We start from the raw sequence: 20,979 nt of genomic DNA, 5'->3' as shown, positions 1-20,979 counted from the left end.
ATGGCTCAGTACTTGCCTCAGTTTTAATAGTCTTTAGTATAAATCTAATATTAAAATAATAAATTTATCATAGTATATAAAATATTTTAATCAACACAAATCTTATATAGTTAAATTCTATTCACATATATCATATATACTATTATAAATAAATTATAATATGAAAATAAAAATATTTTAAATTATATATAATTATATATATATATATATATATATATATAAAATCTATGTAAAAGATTATATATTTTAAATAGATATTTGTTCCGCGGTATATCATAGTTGGAACTTGAGTTTTGAAGAATGGTTTGCTAATATTTTCTAGTACTTGAAAGATGGGGCATTTCCTGAATCTTCTTCTTGAAATTCTCATAATTGTATTAGAAAATTGATTGTTTGATACATTATCTTGGCTGCAACTTTATATAAAACACATTATAATGGCCATTTACTAAGATGTCTAGGAAACAGTAAAATCCCAGTTGCTTTACAAGAAGCTCACGCTGGATCTTGTGGTGGAAAATCAGTGGTTACAAAATTACTACAAATGGGATATTAGTGGCATATAATGGAACAAGATTCTTTTTCTTTTTTCGATTAATGTTCACAGTTTCAACGACATGGTAATCTTATTCATGCTCCTACTACTACGCTTCACACTCAATTAACATCTTTACCTTTCAATGTTTGGGATCTAGATCTCGTTGGTATGATATCTTCTCCTTCACAAGGACATACTTATATTTTAATAGTTACAGATTACTTTACTAAATGGGTTGGAGTTGTTCCTCTTTGATCTACTACGACAAAGATTAATTGTGATTTCATTCTTTAGAGAATCATCTCTCAATTTGGTATTCCCTATGAAAATAAAAATATTTTAATAATAATAATAATATATAACAGTGTTTCTTAAAATATTATATAATATAAGTATAGATAATATTTTTAAAATATTTTAGTTAAATGAAAAAAATATATTTCTTAAAAAATATAATATAGAAAGTATAAACATCTAAACTAACTTACTTATGAATAAAGATATTTAACTTCAATCATGTGCATATAAGACTCAAAATGATTCACCCAATCCAATCATGAAAAAATATTTATTAGAAATTATGTAGTTAAAAAATGTGCATCTAACTATGCATTTTATAATTAAATTTGAGGTTGAAAAAGTTCATGGATGTCGCACATCTGCAAATGGTTGCCGAGCTAGGGCAGTTGTGCCCTAGCTAATGTTTGTTGTGTCTGGGTTTGCGCAGGGAGGGAGGCTATTTGTTTGCATGGGGAGGGGAGTCACAACTTTTGTCATTGCAAGCACTGGTTTGCCTATTTTATGTGGTCGCCATGCTGAAGTTGAAGCAGTGTGGGTCTGCGAGGTGCTTGGTCAAATCCCATTTTAGTGGATTGACCAAGGCTAGGCATGGGTATGGCTAAGGGTGAGCCTTCTAGGGCGACACCTAGTGTAGGTTTGCATCATACAATGGATTTGAATATGTTGGGACAAGAGGCAAGGGTTTTTGAAAACACCCTTTTTTCTAAGAATAGAGATGGTACGGATTCGAGCTCACCTGGGGGATCACAGATCATGAAGATTAATGGTTGCCTCAAACGCTACAAAGAAAGACCCAAACTAGTTATTCCTTTTGAAATGATCGTTGAAGATGTCGAATACTACTCTAAGCATTCGTTGTATTGCAAGTTTTTGGGATTAAGATTTTCTCTTCAATTTTTGGAGGATTGGGGTCAGAGATTTTAGGAACCAAAGGGTGAAATGGAGGTCACGTTGCTTGCAAACAATTTTTTCATGGTTACATTTATTTGCCTAGCTGATCGCAATAGGGTTTTTGAGGGTGGGCCTTATTTTTATAATCAAGTTGGGCTATTTATCAAACAATGGCATGCAAGATTTAATCCTTTTGAGGAGCTTCCAAATTGAGTTCCAATGTGGATTCGGTTACCTAGATTTCCAATAGAATGTTGTAGAGAGAATGTTCTTCATATGCTTGCATCAATGCTAAGAAAGCCAATGGGGTCTTCAACAGAAACCTTGGGTAAGAAAGTAATGACTTTTGCTCAAATTTGTGTGGAACTTGATTTGAGTAGACCATTGCCAGATGCGGTGGAAATGTGTGCGGGCTCATATTCCTGGGTGCAACAACTAAATTATGAGACCCTTCCTTTCCGATGCTACCTTTGTCACGAATATGGCCACCTAGTGTGAAGATGCTCGAAGGCCAAGTCAATGGAGCAACAACCTCCACGTCCTCCTCGTAACACTTCTAGTGCTGATAAGGGGAAGGAGCCTACTATTGGTGAGGGCAAGGATGCTAAGGGTTTTGTTCAGGTTAAGGCTCAGAATCGAAATAGAGGTCAAAAGAGGACTCTAATGGAGAGACAGAATGAGGATACTTTTAACAGGTTTGAGGTTTTGGACGAACTAGGTTAGTAAGAAGTTAATCTTATATTAATTAATGCAGAACAACTAGTGGCAGATTCTGGACTGGAGATTTGTTCTCCCATTCCTCCTTCGGCTTCTCATGTGGAATCTGCCATGCCTATGGTCATGGATGGGAAGACAGGGACTCAGATGATTTTAGAGCCAAATGTTGATTTGGGACAAGGAGTGGAGGATGCTACTCTTTCTGCAAGGACTACGATTTCAGATACAGATAAGTGAGGTAAATCTTCTCCTCATTTTGGCATTCTTCAAAAGGATGGTAAGAAGGGAATTTTAGAGAAAAGTGTTAAAATGGGATGTAAGAAGGACTTGGAGAAGATTAAGATGATAGGGGAGACTTTGGTGGAGTCAAGTTTTATTAAGACCTTGGATTCCCACTTTTCGACTCCTCTGAAATGATCATTATTTCTTGGAATGTTAGGGGCTTGAACAACAACCCTAGACAAAAATTTGTTTGGGAATTAGTTAGAAGTCATTCTCCTAATGTTCTTTTTCTCTAGGAGACTAAGGTTTTTGTGTGGAATGTATGATGAGTATGGCACCTAAGCTGTGGAGAAATCTTCAACATCAGTGCATTGGAGCTCAAGGATCTTTGGGGGGTGTGGCATGTCTTTGGAACCCACGAAATATCCAACCTATGTCATGGATTTCCTTTGAGTCCTCCTTATCCATGGTTTCTTTATGCATTGAGTTAGGAGAATCTGTCCTTTTCTCCAATGTTTATGCTCCTATTGAGTTCCAAGGTAAGCTTCTTGCATGGAATAATATTCATTTGATTCGTAGCTTATTTTCTTACTTGCCATGGATTATTTCTAGAGACTTTAATGCTATTCTTGATTTAACTGAGAAATGGGGAGGTAATGCAAGATTAGATCCCTCTTCTGTCTTACTTCGGGATAATATTTCAGCACTCAATCTTGTGGATATCAAGCCTAGCAATGGTCAATTCACTTGGAACAATAGAAGGGTGGGTGACAGGTGCATTTCTGAATGATTAGACCACTTCATGGTTTCCTATTTTTGGGTGGGTGGATTGTGGTCTTCTAGTTCTGAAATACTAGATTGGAGAGGTTTGGATCACTAGCCCATTAAGCTTGTCATTTCTTTTGCCCGTTTTCCTCAGAAGCCACCTTTCAAGTTTCAGCTCATGTGGCTCAGGGACCCAGACCTTTATGGATGTGTAGTTGAGTGGTGGAAGGATAGTAGGCGTGCTTTTGGGACAACAATGTATATTTTTGCTAAGCTCCTCCAATATGTTAAGTAGCAGCTCAAATGATGGAACCGACAATGCTTTGGGAACATTTACTAGGCGAAAAATAAGGCTCAAGTGGAGTTGAATAATATTACCAGGTTGATTAGGGAGGATGGGGTGTCAGAGTATTTGCTGCAAGAGGAAGCTAGGGCTGTAAAAACATTAGAGGAATTCGAGCTAAGAGAGGAAATCTTTTGGAAACAAAGAGCTTAGATTGAGTGGCTTTAAGAGGGGGATAAGAATATTGGTTTCTTCTTCAATCCGGTGAAAGCCAGATAACATGGTAATTCTATGTCATCTTTGGTGACTGATAGGGGGAAGGTTATTTCTTCCACTCAGGGTATTTCAAATGAAGCTGTGCAATATTTTGCTTCTTTAGTTAGGGAGGAATTGCAGGGGGACTCGGTTGCAAAGGCTCAGGTCCTCTCCTGTATTCTATCTTTAGTCTCTTTGGAAATGAAAGAGCATCTTATGTATGCCATATCTTTGGGGGAGTTAGAGAAGATTGTTTTCCAGATGAAAAAAGGAAAGGCTCCTGGTCTAGATGGTTTCTCGATTGAATTCTTCCAAGAATTTTGGGATATTATCAAATTAGATTTATTTGCAGTTGTTCAAGAATCCCAGAAGAATAAGCAAATGCTCCAGGCCCTGAACTCTACCTTCCTTGCTCTCATTCCCAAGGGGGAGAAGGTTGACCGGCTAAGTCAATTTCGCCCTATTTCTCTTTGCAATGTAACTTATAAAATTATATCTAAGTTGATTGTTGAAAGACTGAAAAAGTGGCTTACATTGCTAATCTCTGAAGAACAAAGTGGCTTTGTGGAGGGCCGCCAGATTCTGGATGGGGTGGTTGTGGCTACTGAGACTATTCATTCCATGGTCAATTCCAAAGACAAGGCTATGTTCATCAAGCTGGACATGGCCAAGGCTTATGACAGAGTTCGCTGGTCCTTTCTTTGTAAGGTTTTGGGTGCTTTTGGTTTTGAGGATGAATGGATTCGTTGGATTATAAGTTGTGTGACTTCGACTTCTTTCTCAGTTTTAATCAATGGGGAACATTCTAATCTCTTTGGGGCCTCTCGAGGTTTGCGGCAAGGCGACCCTTTATCTCCTTACCCGTTCTTCTTTTGATGGAAGGTTTGGGACAATTGATTAAAAGGAATGTTGAAGGGGGCTTCATTTAGGGCTGGCAATGGGAAGGGGGTCTTCCTATATAATCTCACCTATAGTTTGTGGATGATACAACTTTGATGGGCATGGCTACCATTAAGGAGGCTTCTAATATGCCGAAGGTGTTGGATGTTTATTTGTTTGCTTCAGGACAATTAATTAACGGGGGCAAGTCTTCCAATTTTTTCTTCAACACTCCACCTTCCATTCAGCAAAGTTTTGCTCATATTCTTAGGTTCCAAATTGGGAGCCTTCCACTGCTATACCCTAGGATCCCTATCTCAGCTGATAGGAAGTCTAGGGAATCATGGTAGGTTATTTTGGATAAGTTTCATGACAAAGTGAATCATTGGACCCATCGTTGGCTATCCTTTACTGGTCGGGTCCAGCTACTTCAATCAGGCTCTTCCTCTCTATAGGTGTATGATTTAGGTGGCGCCGATGAGCTTTGTTAGGGACCTTGATTCCTTAGCAAGACAATTTTTATGGGCTAGAAATTTATCATCAACTAAGTGGAGCCTTATTAAGTGGGAGGTTGTCTGTAGCCCAAAAAGTTTTGGTGGTCTTGGATTATGCCAATCTTTGCTATCTAGTAGTGCTCTGGTAGCTAAATTATATTGGCGATGGTGTGTGGAACAGGACTAGGTGTGGGCCAAAATTTTGTCTCATAAGTATTTTTTTGGGATCCCCCAAAATGATATCCCTCGATATAGCTTGACAGGGAAAGGCTTGGTCATCTAGACCACTCTTAAGAAAGGGGTTACGCTCATAAAGGGAGGCCTATTCTGGATCTATAAGAGTGGGTTAGAGGCACATTTCTGGCATGATTCTTGGGATAGATATCCTCCCATAGTTGTCCAATATCCTCATTTGTGTATATTATCCCAGAGGTTTTTCGAAGCTGGATGGACTATGGTGAGTGACTTTAAGTCCTTCTCCCTTCAGGGACAGTTGGTGGAAGCAAGATGGAAGAACCCAGGGGAGTGGCCTATCTTTGGGTTGGAGGTAGAATGCGCTGAGCTTCATTACATTCTTTCTTGTTGTAATTGTAGCGCCCTTATGGATAGTGATGTGCTGGCCTGGTCCCCTAATCCCAAGGGTGCCTACACTGTGTCTTCCGGTTATCAAGAGTTGCTCTCTCAACACTTTGTAGGGGGGGAGGTTCATTGGTGGAAGAAAGTCTGGAATAAATTCTCTTGGCCAAAGTGCAATTGCTTTATTTGGACTTTGGTCTAGAATAGATGCTTGACTTGGGACAATATTCAGAAGAGGGGCTTTTTTGGCATTTCGAGGTGTGTTCTCTGGAGTGGTGGGGAGGAAGATGTCCTACACTTATTCTTCCACTGTTCCTTCATTCATGCCTCCTCCCTGGCAGAATTTTGGACGAGATTGGGAAGGCCCCCTTCATCGGCTCCCTTCTTGCATGATGTTTGGTATGCTGGTCCTATCTCTCTGTTATGGCAAGTCTGGTTCGAAAGGAATCGTAGAATCTTTCAGGGTGAAAAATTAGGGATTCAATAGGTTTGGATTAGAATTATGGGAATGATCCAAGAAACTATTGAAGCTAAGAGTGAGATTATTTTGCCATTGGAGAAAGGTGATGCTGAGATGGTTATTAGGTTTGGCATACAAGGGATATCTCTGTCCTTAGCTTGCATCAAGAGAGGGAGACGTGTGAAGCAAACAGTTCAAAGGATGGGGAAATGGCTACCCCCTCACACTGGGTTTTTGAAAATCAATATGAATGGTTCTTCTAGGGGTAATCCGAGTTCAGCTGGGATTGGTGGGAATGGAAGGGATTCTTTTGGATCTGTGGTTTTTGTTTTCTCGGCTAACAAAGGGATGCAGGCTATTAATAGGATGGAAGGCTTGGCTATCCTATATGCTTTGAAGCGAGCCTATGCTCTAGGGCGGAAAAAGGTGATTTGTGAGGTTGACTCTCAAGTCCTGGTCAATATGCTTCTTGAGAGGAAGACTTCTGATGTTAGCTAGCAGCTGTCTACGATAGTGCAACATATATTACAAGTTAGTTCTTTAATGGATTCAGTGTCTTATGCCCATATTCCAAGGGAATGGAATAGGGCGGCCGATTGTCTAGCAAAATGGGCGTTAGAAGCTATAAATGGTCGGAAGATTGATGAGTGGGAGCAGATGCCCTACGAGTTATGTCAGAACTTGGAGAGGATTCTTGTAGATGATAAAAGTGGTATTGGGGAGTGATGATTGTGTTTTTTCTGTGGTCTCTGGTGATTCTGGGGCTTTAGCCTTTGCTGTTTTGTATTTAGTTGTTCTAATTTTCAATAAAGTTTTTACCCCTCTTTTTTCAAATAATTAAGTTTGAAAATGATAAATTTAAACTCGTGAAAACAATAAGTTTTAATCATGAGTTAGGCATGAAATGCAATTCACAATAAAATGCAAATATGGTTGCTCAATAAAATGCATGTATGTCAGAAGTTCAATGAATATAATGCAACCACTAATGTCAAATTAAATGTTGGCCCTTAATTTAAGCCACTTTCCTTTCACATAAAAATAAAAGAATTTGAATGGATTTTTAAAAATGTTTAAATCACTAGTAAAAAATAGTAATAACTAAAATATGTATTTTAATAATAATATTAACAAACATTTAACATTTGGTAATGTTTTTAGATTTTTGAAAAAAATAGTAATAGTAATAGTATAAATAGAGTAAAAACTATAGTCTCAAAACTAATAATTGAATATTTGCAAGATTAGTTGAGGGAGAAGTTTTTTTAAAATTGGTCTAGAAATCTAATCATAATGTGAACCACTAGGGGAGAGGACCCAATAGTTGTTCACCCTAACTTCACGCTTCTCAAAATCCTATGTGGAAATTTCAAATCACTCTCATTTTTTGATAGTAGCTTACTTGGCAAATCCCCTGCTTATAACTAAGGTTTCATAGCCACATTATCAAATATGATGCCACATCAGCATGCTTTTTGTCAAAGTGTCCAAAACAACCCAAAAAAAAGTGAGACCAATCATAGTGCATTGGAGACCCCATACTTGTGGGGCTGACATGGCATCACACTATTGGTTGTTTTTTGGGAAAAGAGACACTTTTCATTCACTTATGGATAATCATCATTAACAAAAACAACTTTAAAGTCGCATCCATTGGTACAATCTTGTCAAAAATGTTGGATATTAAATCAATAAGTATGAGTATTAAGTTAACAACTACTATCAAAACTATTGGAACATGCACAACTAGTGGGTCCTCTCCCCTACGTGAATGAATTTGACTCCAAAAACTACATAGCTGAATCGTAATAGCAATAAGACAAGCTAAACATAAATTCTTTCCTCACTAAGTGAATGAATTTGACTTCAAAAACTAAATAGCTGAATCGTAATAGCAATAGGACAAGCTAAACACAAATTCTTTCCTCATACAAGCCGCTATAAAGCCCTCAAAAGAGAAGCCCACTAAAAATTTCAGCCTACTCAAAAATCGCAGAAACCCTACTGCGAGATCTAAAACCCTCAGATCGGAAGACATACTGTGTAAACTATTACAGCCATTCTAATTGATCCGCGTTCGACTTGTAGCTATGGCGTACGAGAGTTACAGCCGGGAGTATGACGACGCCTTGGACGACGGTATAGACGTCCCGCAGCAGCAGCAAGAGCCAAGCTATGATCCCTCCTTCGTGCCCGACGCCATTAGAACGTTTGTGGTTTTCCTCTACCGCCAAATTCGCGAGAAAAATGTCTACGAGATTCACCAGCTGTACGAAGGAAGCTTCCAGAAGCTCAGCGAGCGCATGTTCAAGGAGTCCCCCTGGCCTTCTGTCGAAGCCATTGCGCCCTACGTCGACAATGACCATGTCTTCTGTCTGCTCTACAGGGAGATGTGGTACAGACACCTCTACGCCCGCCTGCAGCCTACTCTCAAGCAGCGCTTCGAGTCCTGGGACAACTATTGCAGCCTTTTCCAGGTTAGGGCTGTGAAACATTTTCCCCCTTTTTTCATATTAAAATATTTAAATTGTATTTGCGCTGCTTCGGAATCTGGCGACTTAGTCGCAGCATACACGCTTGTCAGAGCGCGTTATTGTTGCCTCGTTTTTGTGGGATTCGAATCCGGGTCTTCATTGTGGCTGTTGCTGTGCCTTATTGTAGCCTTTCTATATTGGAGAGACCTTATCGAACCAATTGCTAATTGTGGCAATTGTTCTTCGTTATAGTAGTTTCTCTATATTTGAGAGCCTTTAACTGTATTTAGCGAACCATTTGCTCCATTTGAGCTTATTAAGCACTTATATTGTCCAACCTTAGCTGCAGTATAGCTGTGAACATGAATGGTATTAATTTTGCCAATTGATCTGGCTTTTTGGCAGTTCACAATCTTTCTTACTTGTTTCCTTAGTAGATAGACTTAACATTTATTATCAAGCTAATGGCGTGCCTTACAGTATTATCACACATCTTGCCGTTTTTTTATTACAACAGCATTATAGTAGATACTTTCCATTGTCTTTATCTGCCTTAAAGTGTTTGCAGACATGATCTGGCCCACTCCATCAGAGCTAAATATAGCAGCGAGCTTCCATAGTTTTTTTTTTTGAACCAATCAGTCTGACTTGTCAGCAACAGACACCTGCTCTGTACGCACTTTCTAGCAGCTGCATTAGTATAGAGCCTTCATTGTCTGTTGACAATCCAGTTACGCCACTTTACCGCTAGCACACACTTATTTTTACTCACTTTGTTACAGTTGCATCATATCGGAGATGTTTTATAGTCTTTTTCAAGCCAATCGTTCTACTTTACCAAATTTGCAAATTTGTTGTCTGTCATTTTGCAACTGTATTTTAGCTTACAGCTTTCATGGTCTTGTATTGAGTCAAGTACTCCTTCTTAGTTACAGTGCACGCTCTTTTTGGTCCACTGTTTCACAATGACAATATAGCAGGAAGTTTTGTTTGACAATTCGTGTTCTTTATTGTGGCATTTACTTCCCCTTCCATGTGGGACACACTAGTTTTGCACTCTATTATTGCAGCTGTATTTTAGCGGAGAGCCATGTTTTCATCATAGTAACTGCTCTGCCATATTGTAACACATGTTCTGAGCCCTGCTGTATCGTTAGCTGGACGTTGGCCCACATATTCCCTCATTTCATTATGGTAAATCTAAATTACTGTCTTATCAGTATCGCACACATCTGGGTTCCCCTTTTATTATGCTCACATTATAGGGGGAACTTGGCATCCTTTTCATCATCACTGCATTAAATTGGGGAGCTTGGTCCAGTGTTATCTGGTCTTTGCTGTGGCAATGGATCCCCCTTGTTTGTAGTACTCTTTTTTGCCTTGCTTTATTGCAGTAACAATATGCTTGGGAGCATGTCCCACTGTTTCCAGTATTTAGTGCTGCAACCCATCCACCTTTGCTACAGGAAAAATAAAAATGAACTCTTATATGTAGCTGCAGTATAGGTGGGAGCTTAAGAGTGGCCCAGGGACTCCCTGGAGTCAACACAAATGAGCACTGCTGCAAACACCTTTTGGACCTTTCGTTATGGCTATATTATACTGTGGAATCTGTCCCTTTGGTTTATGGCATGGTAGAAAATATTGTTCATAGTAATAGATTGGCAAACCGAAACTATTTCCTTTTTCTAAAAAATTGTAATTTAATAGGGTTTGGCATAGTAGCAAAGATTATTCATAGTAATGAATTGCCAAGACAAAAATAATTTCTTTTTCCAAATATTTGCAATTTAATTGGGTTTCTCTAAAAATTGACCAACTTCAAAAGAACTTTATATCATGATGTATCAAGCCATTTTTCGATATTGTTATATTGTAACATCCGGTCACATCATTGAGGTTCTGTAATTATCATAAAACAAATTTGAAATTTTGTTGCTAGTTTGTAGAGTTGTCCATTTTGTTACTTATTGGCTTTTGGGTTAGCTCATGTTTCATTGTGCATGTTCCAAACAGCTTTGGTCCAATCAATAGTTCTAGTCCCCTTTACATTGAATAGTTGTAGATAGGGAAAGCATTTAATCTTGGCATGGTCTTCCTTTATCTACTTTTATGTAAGTAAACTCTATTTATATAATGCTTCTATTATGTTATTTGGTTGGTCTACTTGGTAAGTACTATTAGTTTTTGTCATTTAATAATAAACATTGGTGCCCTTCTCTATATGAAAATGGGTTAGATTCTTAAAGGTAGAACTGTCATAGGTAGGGCTATCAATGAAGCAATAGAATCAAATCATATGTAGGAGAATGATCTCACAAGAGATTTTCAATATCTTTGGGATCCTTCAGTACGATATCACACTTGTGGAGAAGTGAAGAGAAATCACTATCATTTGATATGATTAGGTACAAGTAAATAGTAATGAAAGATGTAGATACTCCATTGAACTATCTACCCCAACTCATTGCCAGGCATTGCATTATATTGTAGAGTATTCAATTCAAACTTGATCGAAGTATATAGGCAACAAATATTAAACTAGTATGAAGAAATGAGTCATTAAGAAGATGAAGAATAATTCAATGAGTGACATTAGATTCCCATAAATTAATGATGTGAAGCGTGAAAAAAGGATGAGAAAACCACATTGCGGTTAGGGAATGAACTGAGAGTTTATAAGATCTTTGAGATTACTGAACAAGGAGGATTAAAAAGATTGAATTAGTTAAAGAGATTTGATGAGTTATAGAGCATAATAGGAGTTGTAATCAAAGCGTAAGTCGCGCTTGTAGTTAAGAATGAAGACATAAAAGATCGAACCCACTATGAGGAACAACCTTAGAACATATAGAGGATAAGTAGGCCAAGGATGGTAGACAACTTGGCCTTCCTAAATAAGGGTGTGGTATGCCAAGATCTATGAGAATAATCAACATAACATCCTTTATATGAGGCAAATATTTGTGTGAAGGCAAGGTTCGAGGGCCTTTTTAGAGAGAGAGAGAGAGAGAGAGAGAGAGAGAGAGAGAGAGAGAGAGAGAGAGAGAAGTCTTCATGGTGTTGTAAAGTTGTTCATTGGAAAATAAATTGAGATATTTGAATGAGATCCATCTTAAGGAGAAGGCTTCACATTAAGGATAAGCAATGTTGAATCTACTTATCAATTTATTTTTAGAAAGCTAAAAGTTGCCTAAGTTTATGGTTGAGGAGCACCTAATGATTTCATACCTCAATGAGGCAATCTTGTCAAATTTGCTTTAATGTTATGCTTTAATCATGTAATAAGCTATACTAGACCATGTTGTATTTGGTTGAGTCAAATTAGAATCAATGGAAGACATTTGACAAAAGTTTTAAAATGTTGTCATAATGAATAAGTTTTTGGTTTTTAGTTAGTTAGGGATTCAAATACTAAGAAGTTGATTCTAAGATTGTTGATGAAAGGTGAAGAAATTGCAATAAAAAGTCACTGTTTCTTGATTTGTAGATGTCTTTTTGTTGTCGTAGTCTGAAGTCTCCATGATTAGAAACCAAATGTATTGGAAAGAGTGTTGAATCCTCATTTATTTGGTATTGGTTTCAACAATATTTGTTAAGTTTTGCACATTTTATAAGCATTTTACCAAGACAGGTTATGGAACCCTAGATGTGAGAGTTTAATCCACAAAATAATGTTCTAGGGCCCATTCCATTGTTGAAAAATTCTATAAATTGGTGGAGATGAGGGTCTTTGGATTTAATTAATGCTCCGTAAGTTTGTAGAAGCGTGGGGTTGAGTTTGATACAATTTTAGTGATGCCGTAGGCTGAGAATCACTTGTTTTTGGTATGAGAAGATAGCCAAGAGTTGGGTTTTGATTAAAATCCATTGGAAAAGTGTGTGAGGTTGTTTGGGAAGCATATGCAAACCATTTGGGATATGTTGAGCCATTTGTAAGAAGGTTTGGGGCTTGAAGTGTGAAATCCTTGTTATGCCCTAGTGAAACAAGCTTAATTTGGCCTTTTAGCAGAGTAGTAGTTGATTTTTGAGCGATTCATTACAAAACAACCTCTTCTGATTTTGAGGTATATTGTATAAAGCCCAAATGGCTATTCATAAATGGCCTTCTATCTTTTTCTACAACAAATGTTATGGTCAAAATACATGATTTGTAAGGCCTCGTTATTGATTACCCTTCTATTAATGAAGGACATGTTCCAAAGAAACCCTATCCAAGTTTTTGATATGTTGATGAGGGGTGACAACAATACATCAAAAGGGTGATCATATTGTCAATGTTGTACAATTCATGGGAGTTATTCTTGAAAGCCTTGTTTTGAAGGGTTTAGGAAGACTAGGACTTAAAAGTGAAAATTCACCATTAAGGAGCTTAAAAGTTGCATTAGATGATAGGAAACCTTCAAAGTTGAGAGATATGGTATTAATGAGTTCATAGCCACCCCCACTGTGCATCGATTCATGAGAGATGGATTCGAAGAGGGAATAAGGTGTTGCAAAACACGTGAGACCATTTGGGTAGTAAATACTCAAATGAAAAGACTTACTGGCTATTATCATACCTAGCCAACGTCAAAGGAGTGACACTTGATTAATATACATAGGTTGATTCAACAAGTTGAAATTGGATTGATTTGGACCATAATAAACTTGGACTGTTTTGGACAATAATAAATTTGTGGTATAAATGTACAACATTGGATAAAGAAAAATGCAAGATCATGAGAGCTTACAATTGCAAGCTTAAGAAACTGTTGGTAAAATTGGAGGAGTTAGTTGATGAATAAAAGAAGATATGGTTAATCAAAGGTCTTATCCCTTCATTACATAAAAATGACAATAAGCTACCAATAGACAAAGAACAAGATGTTTTAATGCTCTAAAAGTAAAATTAGTGAGGATGACAACTTAGATGCAAGCTATGAAGTGAATTGTGATTAGTTCATTTTTGTGAAGAGATATGCTCCATATGGCAAAGAAATCAAAAGTAAACAAAGAATCAATCAAAAAACTTAGGTATAGAAAGTGTATCAATTGTAGAGGAGAGGGATGAATTAAAATAAATCACTCTAAAATGATGTTATAATATTTATTAGATAATGGGTCATTTAACTAAGGAGTGCCCATATAGTTAGAACAACAAAACACACAAGTTCTTCTTACACAAGGGGATTTGTATACATCCAACATGCCATTTAAGTTGCAATTTTAGAAGAATTTACTTTTGATGGTTGTTATTATCAAAGCATCAATAGTGGATGAGTTTGGAGTTGGATAGAATATGACTCAAAAGGATATCCTATATACAGTGTTGAAGAACTTGAGGCACTCTGTAAGGGATTGCTAGAGGAACTTAAACAAGACAAGATTGAAAAGACAAGATTGTCGTATAAATTGTGTGGATTTGGAGATCGTGACAATATTGGATGTCCAAAGGAAAAGGTGAAAATCAACAAGAATGATGTAGAGAGATTATAAAGTATTGGTTATTACTTGAGCTGGAGTAAGAAAGGTGATGAACAAGATTCACTTTAAAAAATAGAGTTTGTCAAAGTATAATGGGTGAAGCATTTGATAAAAAAGATCAAAACATTGCAAGATAGGTGTAAATAGAGCAATGTGCAAAACAAGGTGGCATACTTGCTACAAAGAATTTTGGGACTTACAGAGTTAATCATTGTTACAATGAGTGATAGAGGTAAGATATAAAAGGGAATGCTCCATATGGTATCTATAGGAGAGTAAAGATTAGATAGTGGAAGCTCTATTATGTGTGCCTATGTGATGGATCCTATGTGATTCACATAAATATCACAAAGAAACTAGCAGTGACACCCATTGAATTATTTGGGAGGAACCTCACCAATATAGAATTTGATGGTTATGTGTGGTGTTGATATACTACCTAAAGATACTTGGAGAAGGCTGAGTAAACTCATAGTTTGGCGTTGTGTTTTCTACTTGTAAGAGCCAAATGATAAAGAATCAACATGTGGAGTTTTTTGTTTTGATAACATAGAAGTTATGAATTGGAATTCAATCATTTTAAAAACTTTTATGGTCATCTCAGTATGTAAGAAAGCATATATTGCATGGATGGCTTAGAAATGGCTAGTAGTGACTAAAGCCGATCACAATTAGAGAAATCAAGGGTCAAAAGCTGATCATAGATATGAAGAGCAACATAGTTAGTGAGGAAGTAGTTCCATTAGAAGGCTCATCACAACACACTTTCCATAGAAAACAAGGGTCAAAAGCTGATCATAGATATGAAGAACAACATAGTAAGTGAGGAAGTAGTTACATTAGAAGGCTCATCATATTCAAACTTTGAAGATGAATGTGTGATAGATAGGAATCATTGATTGAATGAAGAAGGATTCATGGGTTTTCAATCTATATAAACTTGTTCAAATTATTCATATATCGATAAAAGAGTGACTATGTTGTCGAGCTAATTTTAGTCAATGATCTCAAAAGAGTCGAATGCTCAGTGTTGCTTCGAAGATGAAACCAATTCTCTTTAAGGCCATTTACACTAGTATATGAGGTGTTTCAACTTGGTTGTAGTTTTTTGGAGATAATGGAAATTAAAAAAAAGAAAAGAAGAAAAAAGGGATCAGTATGGGAGACTTTTTAGTGTCATCAATCGAGCATCATGTTAACCTTTTATCATAGACTAAGTAGTAGGTGGGTGATGCTCAGTTACATGATGAGTGGACACATTGATATGCTCAGTTACACGATGAGTTGACACATTGATATGGTAGTGTCAAGAACATAAAATATAATGAACCTCTTGTAGTAAAGGTAAATTTGGGACGAGAAGGAAATTTGCAAATGATTATGGTCAAAGATGACTTGGACCTTCTAAAAAAGGATACAATATTTTGAATTTTCATTGACTAAATGGAAGCCTTTGCATGGATTTACAAATATCTAAAATGACTTCCATCAGAAACATGATTGTATTAAGGACTCCTTTAATACTTGGAGCATCACTAGTGTTGGGAAAGCACACATAATGATTCCTATTCATGCTAAAAAAGTCTAAGTGGAGATTGATAAAATGCTTGATAAGGCTATAATCTGTTAGAAATAGGGAATATTGAGAGGTGGGGGGGGGGGGGGGGAGAGGGGGGGGGGGGCGGTGAATTAGTATTCCACAAGCTTTTGTCGCCAACTGGATACTATTAATTACTTTGGACCATGCATAAGAAAGTAAACAAACAATGCTGAACAGTAAAGGTAACCATACACAAAGAGAACTCATAACACCATATTTTGTTAACTAGGGAAACCCTGGCCAAGGGAAAACCCTAGTGGGAATAATGCCCACAAAGATATATTGATATATATGTTTCTTGTTAGAGGATGGACCCTGTTAGGACTCAATAAGAAAATTCAGTATATAGAGTCCCTGTTAGGAGACTTTGAATCCCTGTTAGGAGATTCCAACTCTGTTAGGAGTTGTAGTATAATGTATGCAAGAAGAGCTCACTGCCCAAACATGCACTTTCAATTACAAGAAGAGCTCATGCCCAAACATGCACTTTCAATTACAAGAAGAGCTCACTGCCCAAACAAGTAACTATAATTTAAGTTCCTCAAATACAAAAGTATAGATGATGTAACTTCTTCTCAGCTGATCTCTGATCTCAGCTCGATCTCGGATCACAAAATCAGGTTCTCAAAAACTTCGCATATATTGCTTCACAAAAAGTTCGCATATCACTTTCACATTAACAACACACACTTAACCTCGCAAGATATCCTTTGCATAAATACCATGCCTTTTCACAAATTGCTGCTAGGTCTGCTAAGACCGCAATATACTTTTTCAACTTAGAGTAAACATCTAGGATATCGGCCCTAATTGGTCAAGTAATTATTTTGTAAACAAAATAATTCCTTTACCTTTCATTTCGATGTCCTGTACATCTTAATTATCATTCTTCTGTACTGTTCGTATTGATGTCCGAGGTTATACATGTCATCACCAACATGTATACTCTCTTCATGTAACCTCGCTGGTCATAATATGACATCAGAAACATTTTACGTATTAAACAATGCACTGCTGTAAACCATTTTCATACTTAGACAATTTTCTTTCTAAGTGCCAAAAAGCTAAGTACTTTTATTACCGAGGTTTACTACAAGTATGTACATCATGTGTTGCCATTAATGACAACATTTACATATCTGTATATAGGCAATTGTCAACAATCTCGCCCTTGGCCTCTGATTGCAACAAAGTAAGGAAAATTGGCTAAGTAACAAAACTTTATTGAAATCTACATTACTTATGATCTATTACAAATACTTCATATTACAAATGCTCCCCCTTTCGATATGATTACTACATACATAACTTACTGCAATTTTCTTCTACAACTTCTCCCCCTTTGACATCAATGACAAAGGTTGGAAAGTCCAAAAACTGTCAAAATAAAAATAAAAATTCTGCTTGCTGTCCAGAACTGTCAAAATTTTCTGTCTTGCTGCTTCAAGCTGATATTATCTTCATGCAATCTTCAAACTGTTGATACCTTTCTCCCCTGTGTCCTTTGCTGCTTCGGCAGAAGTGAGCATTGCACATAAGGCATATGATGCAATCTCAATTGCATTAAGGTCGGAGTAAGTAAAATTGGAGTAAGTGTCCTTTGCTTTGACACATTCCTCCAACTGTCTCTCAATAGCTGATGTCTTTAGAGCAATAGACTCTCTGAATTCTGATAGTCTTCTCAAAACTTGTTCTTTACAAAATTGCAGTGTGCTGATGTCTGAGTGAACACTGACCACTTGTCCTTCAAACTTATCAATTCTGCAAGAGGGTTGCTGTATTTGACTGGTTAGAGCTTCCAGCTCACTTAGCTTCACTTGAATCTTGTTATCCAACTCTATTGTCAACTTATGAGATAAAGTACATTGATGTACAGTATTTTGCCAACTTGTTGACATTTCCGGAGTTCCTTGATACAAGTATCAAGAGTCATCAAATCATTCTAAATATTCTGACAAATGGTGCTAAAAAGATTAGCATCATGTGAAATTTGAGCCTTAGACTCAGCAACATTCAATAAATTTGTAAACTCATCATCAAATGATTTTACAACTGCTTGAGCTCTCTGTTCGAGGCCTTTTTTTGTATGTTTGGCTGAGGGGCTGTTGTGCAATCTGTCAGTCACCTCCATTAATGCTCTTTATAAACTCTTTAACTTTTTTGTTCTTCTCAATCAATTTTGTCAAAGATGAGATCAAGTCAGTTTGATCGTCATCATCATCTGCAAGGTTAGCGAGAGATATAAGAGTGGATGAGCTAGATGCTTTCACCACATCTTCCTCTTGCTGCTTCTCTGCTGCCTTTTTTGATTTTCTCTCTTCTTCTTTTTCCTCTCTTTCTTTTCTTTCTTTTTCTTTGTTGTCTACTTCTTTCCTTTCTTTTTCATTTTCTCTCCTCTTTTCTTCTTCTTCTTTTAGCTTCTCCTCCTCCCCAAGCAATTTCAACTTGGCTTCATCAACTTTTTTCTTTTCTTCTTTTAGCTGTCTTTTCTCTTGTTCAATCAGTCTCAACTGATCCTGAATATATTCTGAATAAGATTCAGGCTGATTGAACAGATCTTTATCAATGGTAGTAGTAACATTTGTCTGATCAATCTGCATAGTATCACCACTTACTGATACTTCCGAAGTTTTCTCTGTAGTTGTAGGTTCTGCCTTTAACTCACTCATCATTTGATTGATGGCTGCTCAATTTCACTTCTTATAACATTCCTTTCTCCTCCCATGAACAAAAATGGCTTCATCTTACTTCGCAAGTAAGGTGTTAGTTTCTTCATCAATTTCTTGGTTTCATCTTCATCATCTATCTTGCACATAGTTCTTAGCATTAACTTCCGAAGTTCCATGTCTTCTTCATGAACTGGTGCCTTCTTAGCTATAAGTCTATCATAAACTTTTTGATTCATCATGCCTTTAATACTCTCAAGTTTCAAGTTATTAAGAATCATATATCTCACAGTAGAGATGTCTATTTGTTCTTTCTCAATACCATTGCATAAATCATAGAACTTGTTCACCTGCACAAAGTTTCGTTCATTGACAATGGTTGTGTTGATTTTCTCTATCTTTGGTTTCAATGGTTGCCTTGTCTTACCTATTGGCTGCTTGGAAACAGTAACCTTTTCTGGCTGTTTGACTTCTTCTTCTTCTACTTCTTCCTTGCTGGAATCTTCAATTGTCACAATTCCTTCTTCCTTTTGCCAGGTCCAATAGCTTGTTGCTTGACTCTTTTTGCCTTGGGAGTCTCTACTAACCTCTCAGACTTCCTCTTAGGTTCACTAGGTTGCTCTGCTGATACAACAGCATATGGAATGCTCTGTTCTACAGGAGTTTCTGTAGTAGATACACTGGATGCTTCACCAATTGATAGGGGTGTCACATACATCACACCTTGTTCGCCAATATGTTTTAGTCCGAAGATCGTTTGTGTTATTGCCTATGACACTTTCTGTCATACTGGCCTCACTTAGTGCTTTCTTCACCATAGTCTGAACTTTCTTATGAGATACTTTCTCTAATGATGTTTGGTAGGCTGACTGAGTGACCTCCTCATAAGTTCCAAATTTGTATGAAGCTTGATCAATTTTGGATTTCAACATTAAATCAATGTAACCGATGGCTACATCATTACTCAACTCATAACCTAAGGGCTCAAGAAATGTTTCCCTTGGTTCTACTGCTTCAATATAGGTTAGATTTGAATCCACCATAAAACATATATCATTCTTAAATTTGTCAACAATTGTAGGGGCAATTCTGAATCTCTGTTTCATCTCATTTTGAAATGTCCTTATAATTAGATTTCTGCTGTCCAAGATTTTCTCTGTAGAATGCCTTCTGCACACATCTGATATGTTGTCCAAAGTGTAATTAGATTTCCGCTGTCCAAGATTTTCTCTGTAGAATGCCTTCTGCACACATCTGTTATCTTGTCCATAGTGCATCTTTCACTGCTCATAATATCAGTAACTGATAGAAATGGAAATCTCTTAAATACATGAAAGAAAATGTGATGAATCAGAGATTGAAATCTAAATATACCATTCTTAGTCCTCTTAATCCTTTCCAAATTCTCAAGGAGTTGCACTCTCAGAATCTCACTCAAATTCACGTGTTCTTTCTTAACACAAATCTTATAAGTTGCATAAATGAAACTTGTTGACAACTCATCACTTTTGGAACTTGTACAAATAGAATATGCAATGATTCTGCTCAAGAATCTCACATCATGTTGTCTGATGGTGTTGATCACCATTGCCTTACCATTATAAACTGCTTTGGTGTTAAGTTCCACCTTCTTCTTAAATAGTTTTTCTCCAATGGGTACACTGCATTGCTTACTAAGACCAGTAACCTCATGTATAAGATTGGCAGAAATATCAACTACATCTTCTCCCATCCAAATCTTTCCGTTGTGAATTTTGCTTAATATAATTTGAGTCCACTCTTCGGTATCAAGTTCACGTTAAAAGTAATATCTGGCTAAGTCTAAATCCTTCAGATGCTCATATTCGGACTTTACAGGCATATCATGATTGAAAACAATTTCCATGTCCTTGTTCATGAATTCACTTCCAATAGTCTCAAATTTGCCAAGCAAGTAGCTTCCTACATCTTCCAAATATACTATACGTCATTCGGAGTAATAGATAAAGCCGAATTAGGGTTTTCCTCTAAGGTTTTCATAGGAACAACCTTCACTTTGTGTCTATCAACATTCTCAACATTCTGAATTATTGACATATCCATAATCACACCAAATAGAAATTTATCTAACAAATTTTGCGCGAGAAATAAAAATACTTTTTTCCGAAGTAGGGTTTTGCTCGAAATTGCCTTTACAAATTGCTTTTGTATGCTCTAATCTTCTGAAATGATTCGTAATGTGGAAATAATTACGTTTTGTATTCCTTTTATCCAACTTGGACTTGCATTAATTGCGTACTGTGCTAACTCGAAAAAGCTGTTTATTACTTTTCGAAATCAAGTATTTGCTCAAGATCATTTGTCCGATCTTCAAATGCCACCCGAGGATAACTATAGCTTCCATCCATCATAAC

General features: G+C 36.9%; 2 protein-coding genes across 2 annotated transcripts in view; both read left to right on the top strand.

Annotated features, from left to right (window-relative positions):
• The first annotated feature begins 6,422 nt into the window (after positions 1-6,422).
• Positions 6,423-7,106, top strand: LOC149551018 (uncharacterized). Its single transcript, XM_089790039.1, has 2 exons — positions 6,423-6,813; positions 6,934-7,106. Exons 1-2 carry the CDS (start codon positions 6,423-6,425, stop codon positions 7,104-7,106), a joined length of 564 nt encoding a protein of 187 aa, XP_089646165.1.
• A 1,250-nt stretch (positions 7,107-8,356) lies between these two features.
• Positions 8,357-20,979, top strand: part of LOC149551017 (uncharacterized) — a 50,066-nt gene continuing 37,443 nt past the window's right edge. Inside the window, exon 1 of the mRNA XM_089786584.1 lies at positions 8,357-8,857. Within this exon, the coding sequence (XP_089642710.1) occupies positions 8,471-8,857 (387 nt within the window). The 5' untranslated portion in view covers positions 8,357-8,470. The remainder of the gene's footprint in view (positions 8,858-20,979) is intronic.

Source organism: Cupressus sempervirens, chromosome 6, assembly GCF_028749045.1.
Source record: "Cupressus sempervirens isolate cs-2001-9-10 chromosome 6, ASM2874904v1, whole genome shotgun sequence".
Classification (NCBI taxonomy): domain Eukaryota; kingdom Viridiplantae; phylum Streptophyta; class Pinopsida; order Cupressales; family Cupressaceae; genus Cupressus; species Cupressus sempervirens.
Note: the sequence above shows the minus strand (reverse complement) of the source record. Positions and strands in the feature narration are given on the sequence as shown.

Excerpts from the sequence above, each read along its gene's own strand:
- LOC149551018 (XM_089790039.1), top strand. The coding sequence starts at position 6,423 with ATGGGAATGATCCAAGAAACTATTGAAGCTAAGAGTGAGATTATTTTG. Across the intron at positions 6,814-6,933 it reads AGGGCGGAAAAAGGTGATTT|TGTCTTATGCCCATATTCCA; the intron begins GTGAGGTTGACT and ends TAATGGATTCAG.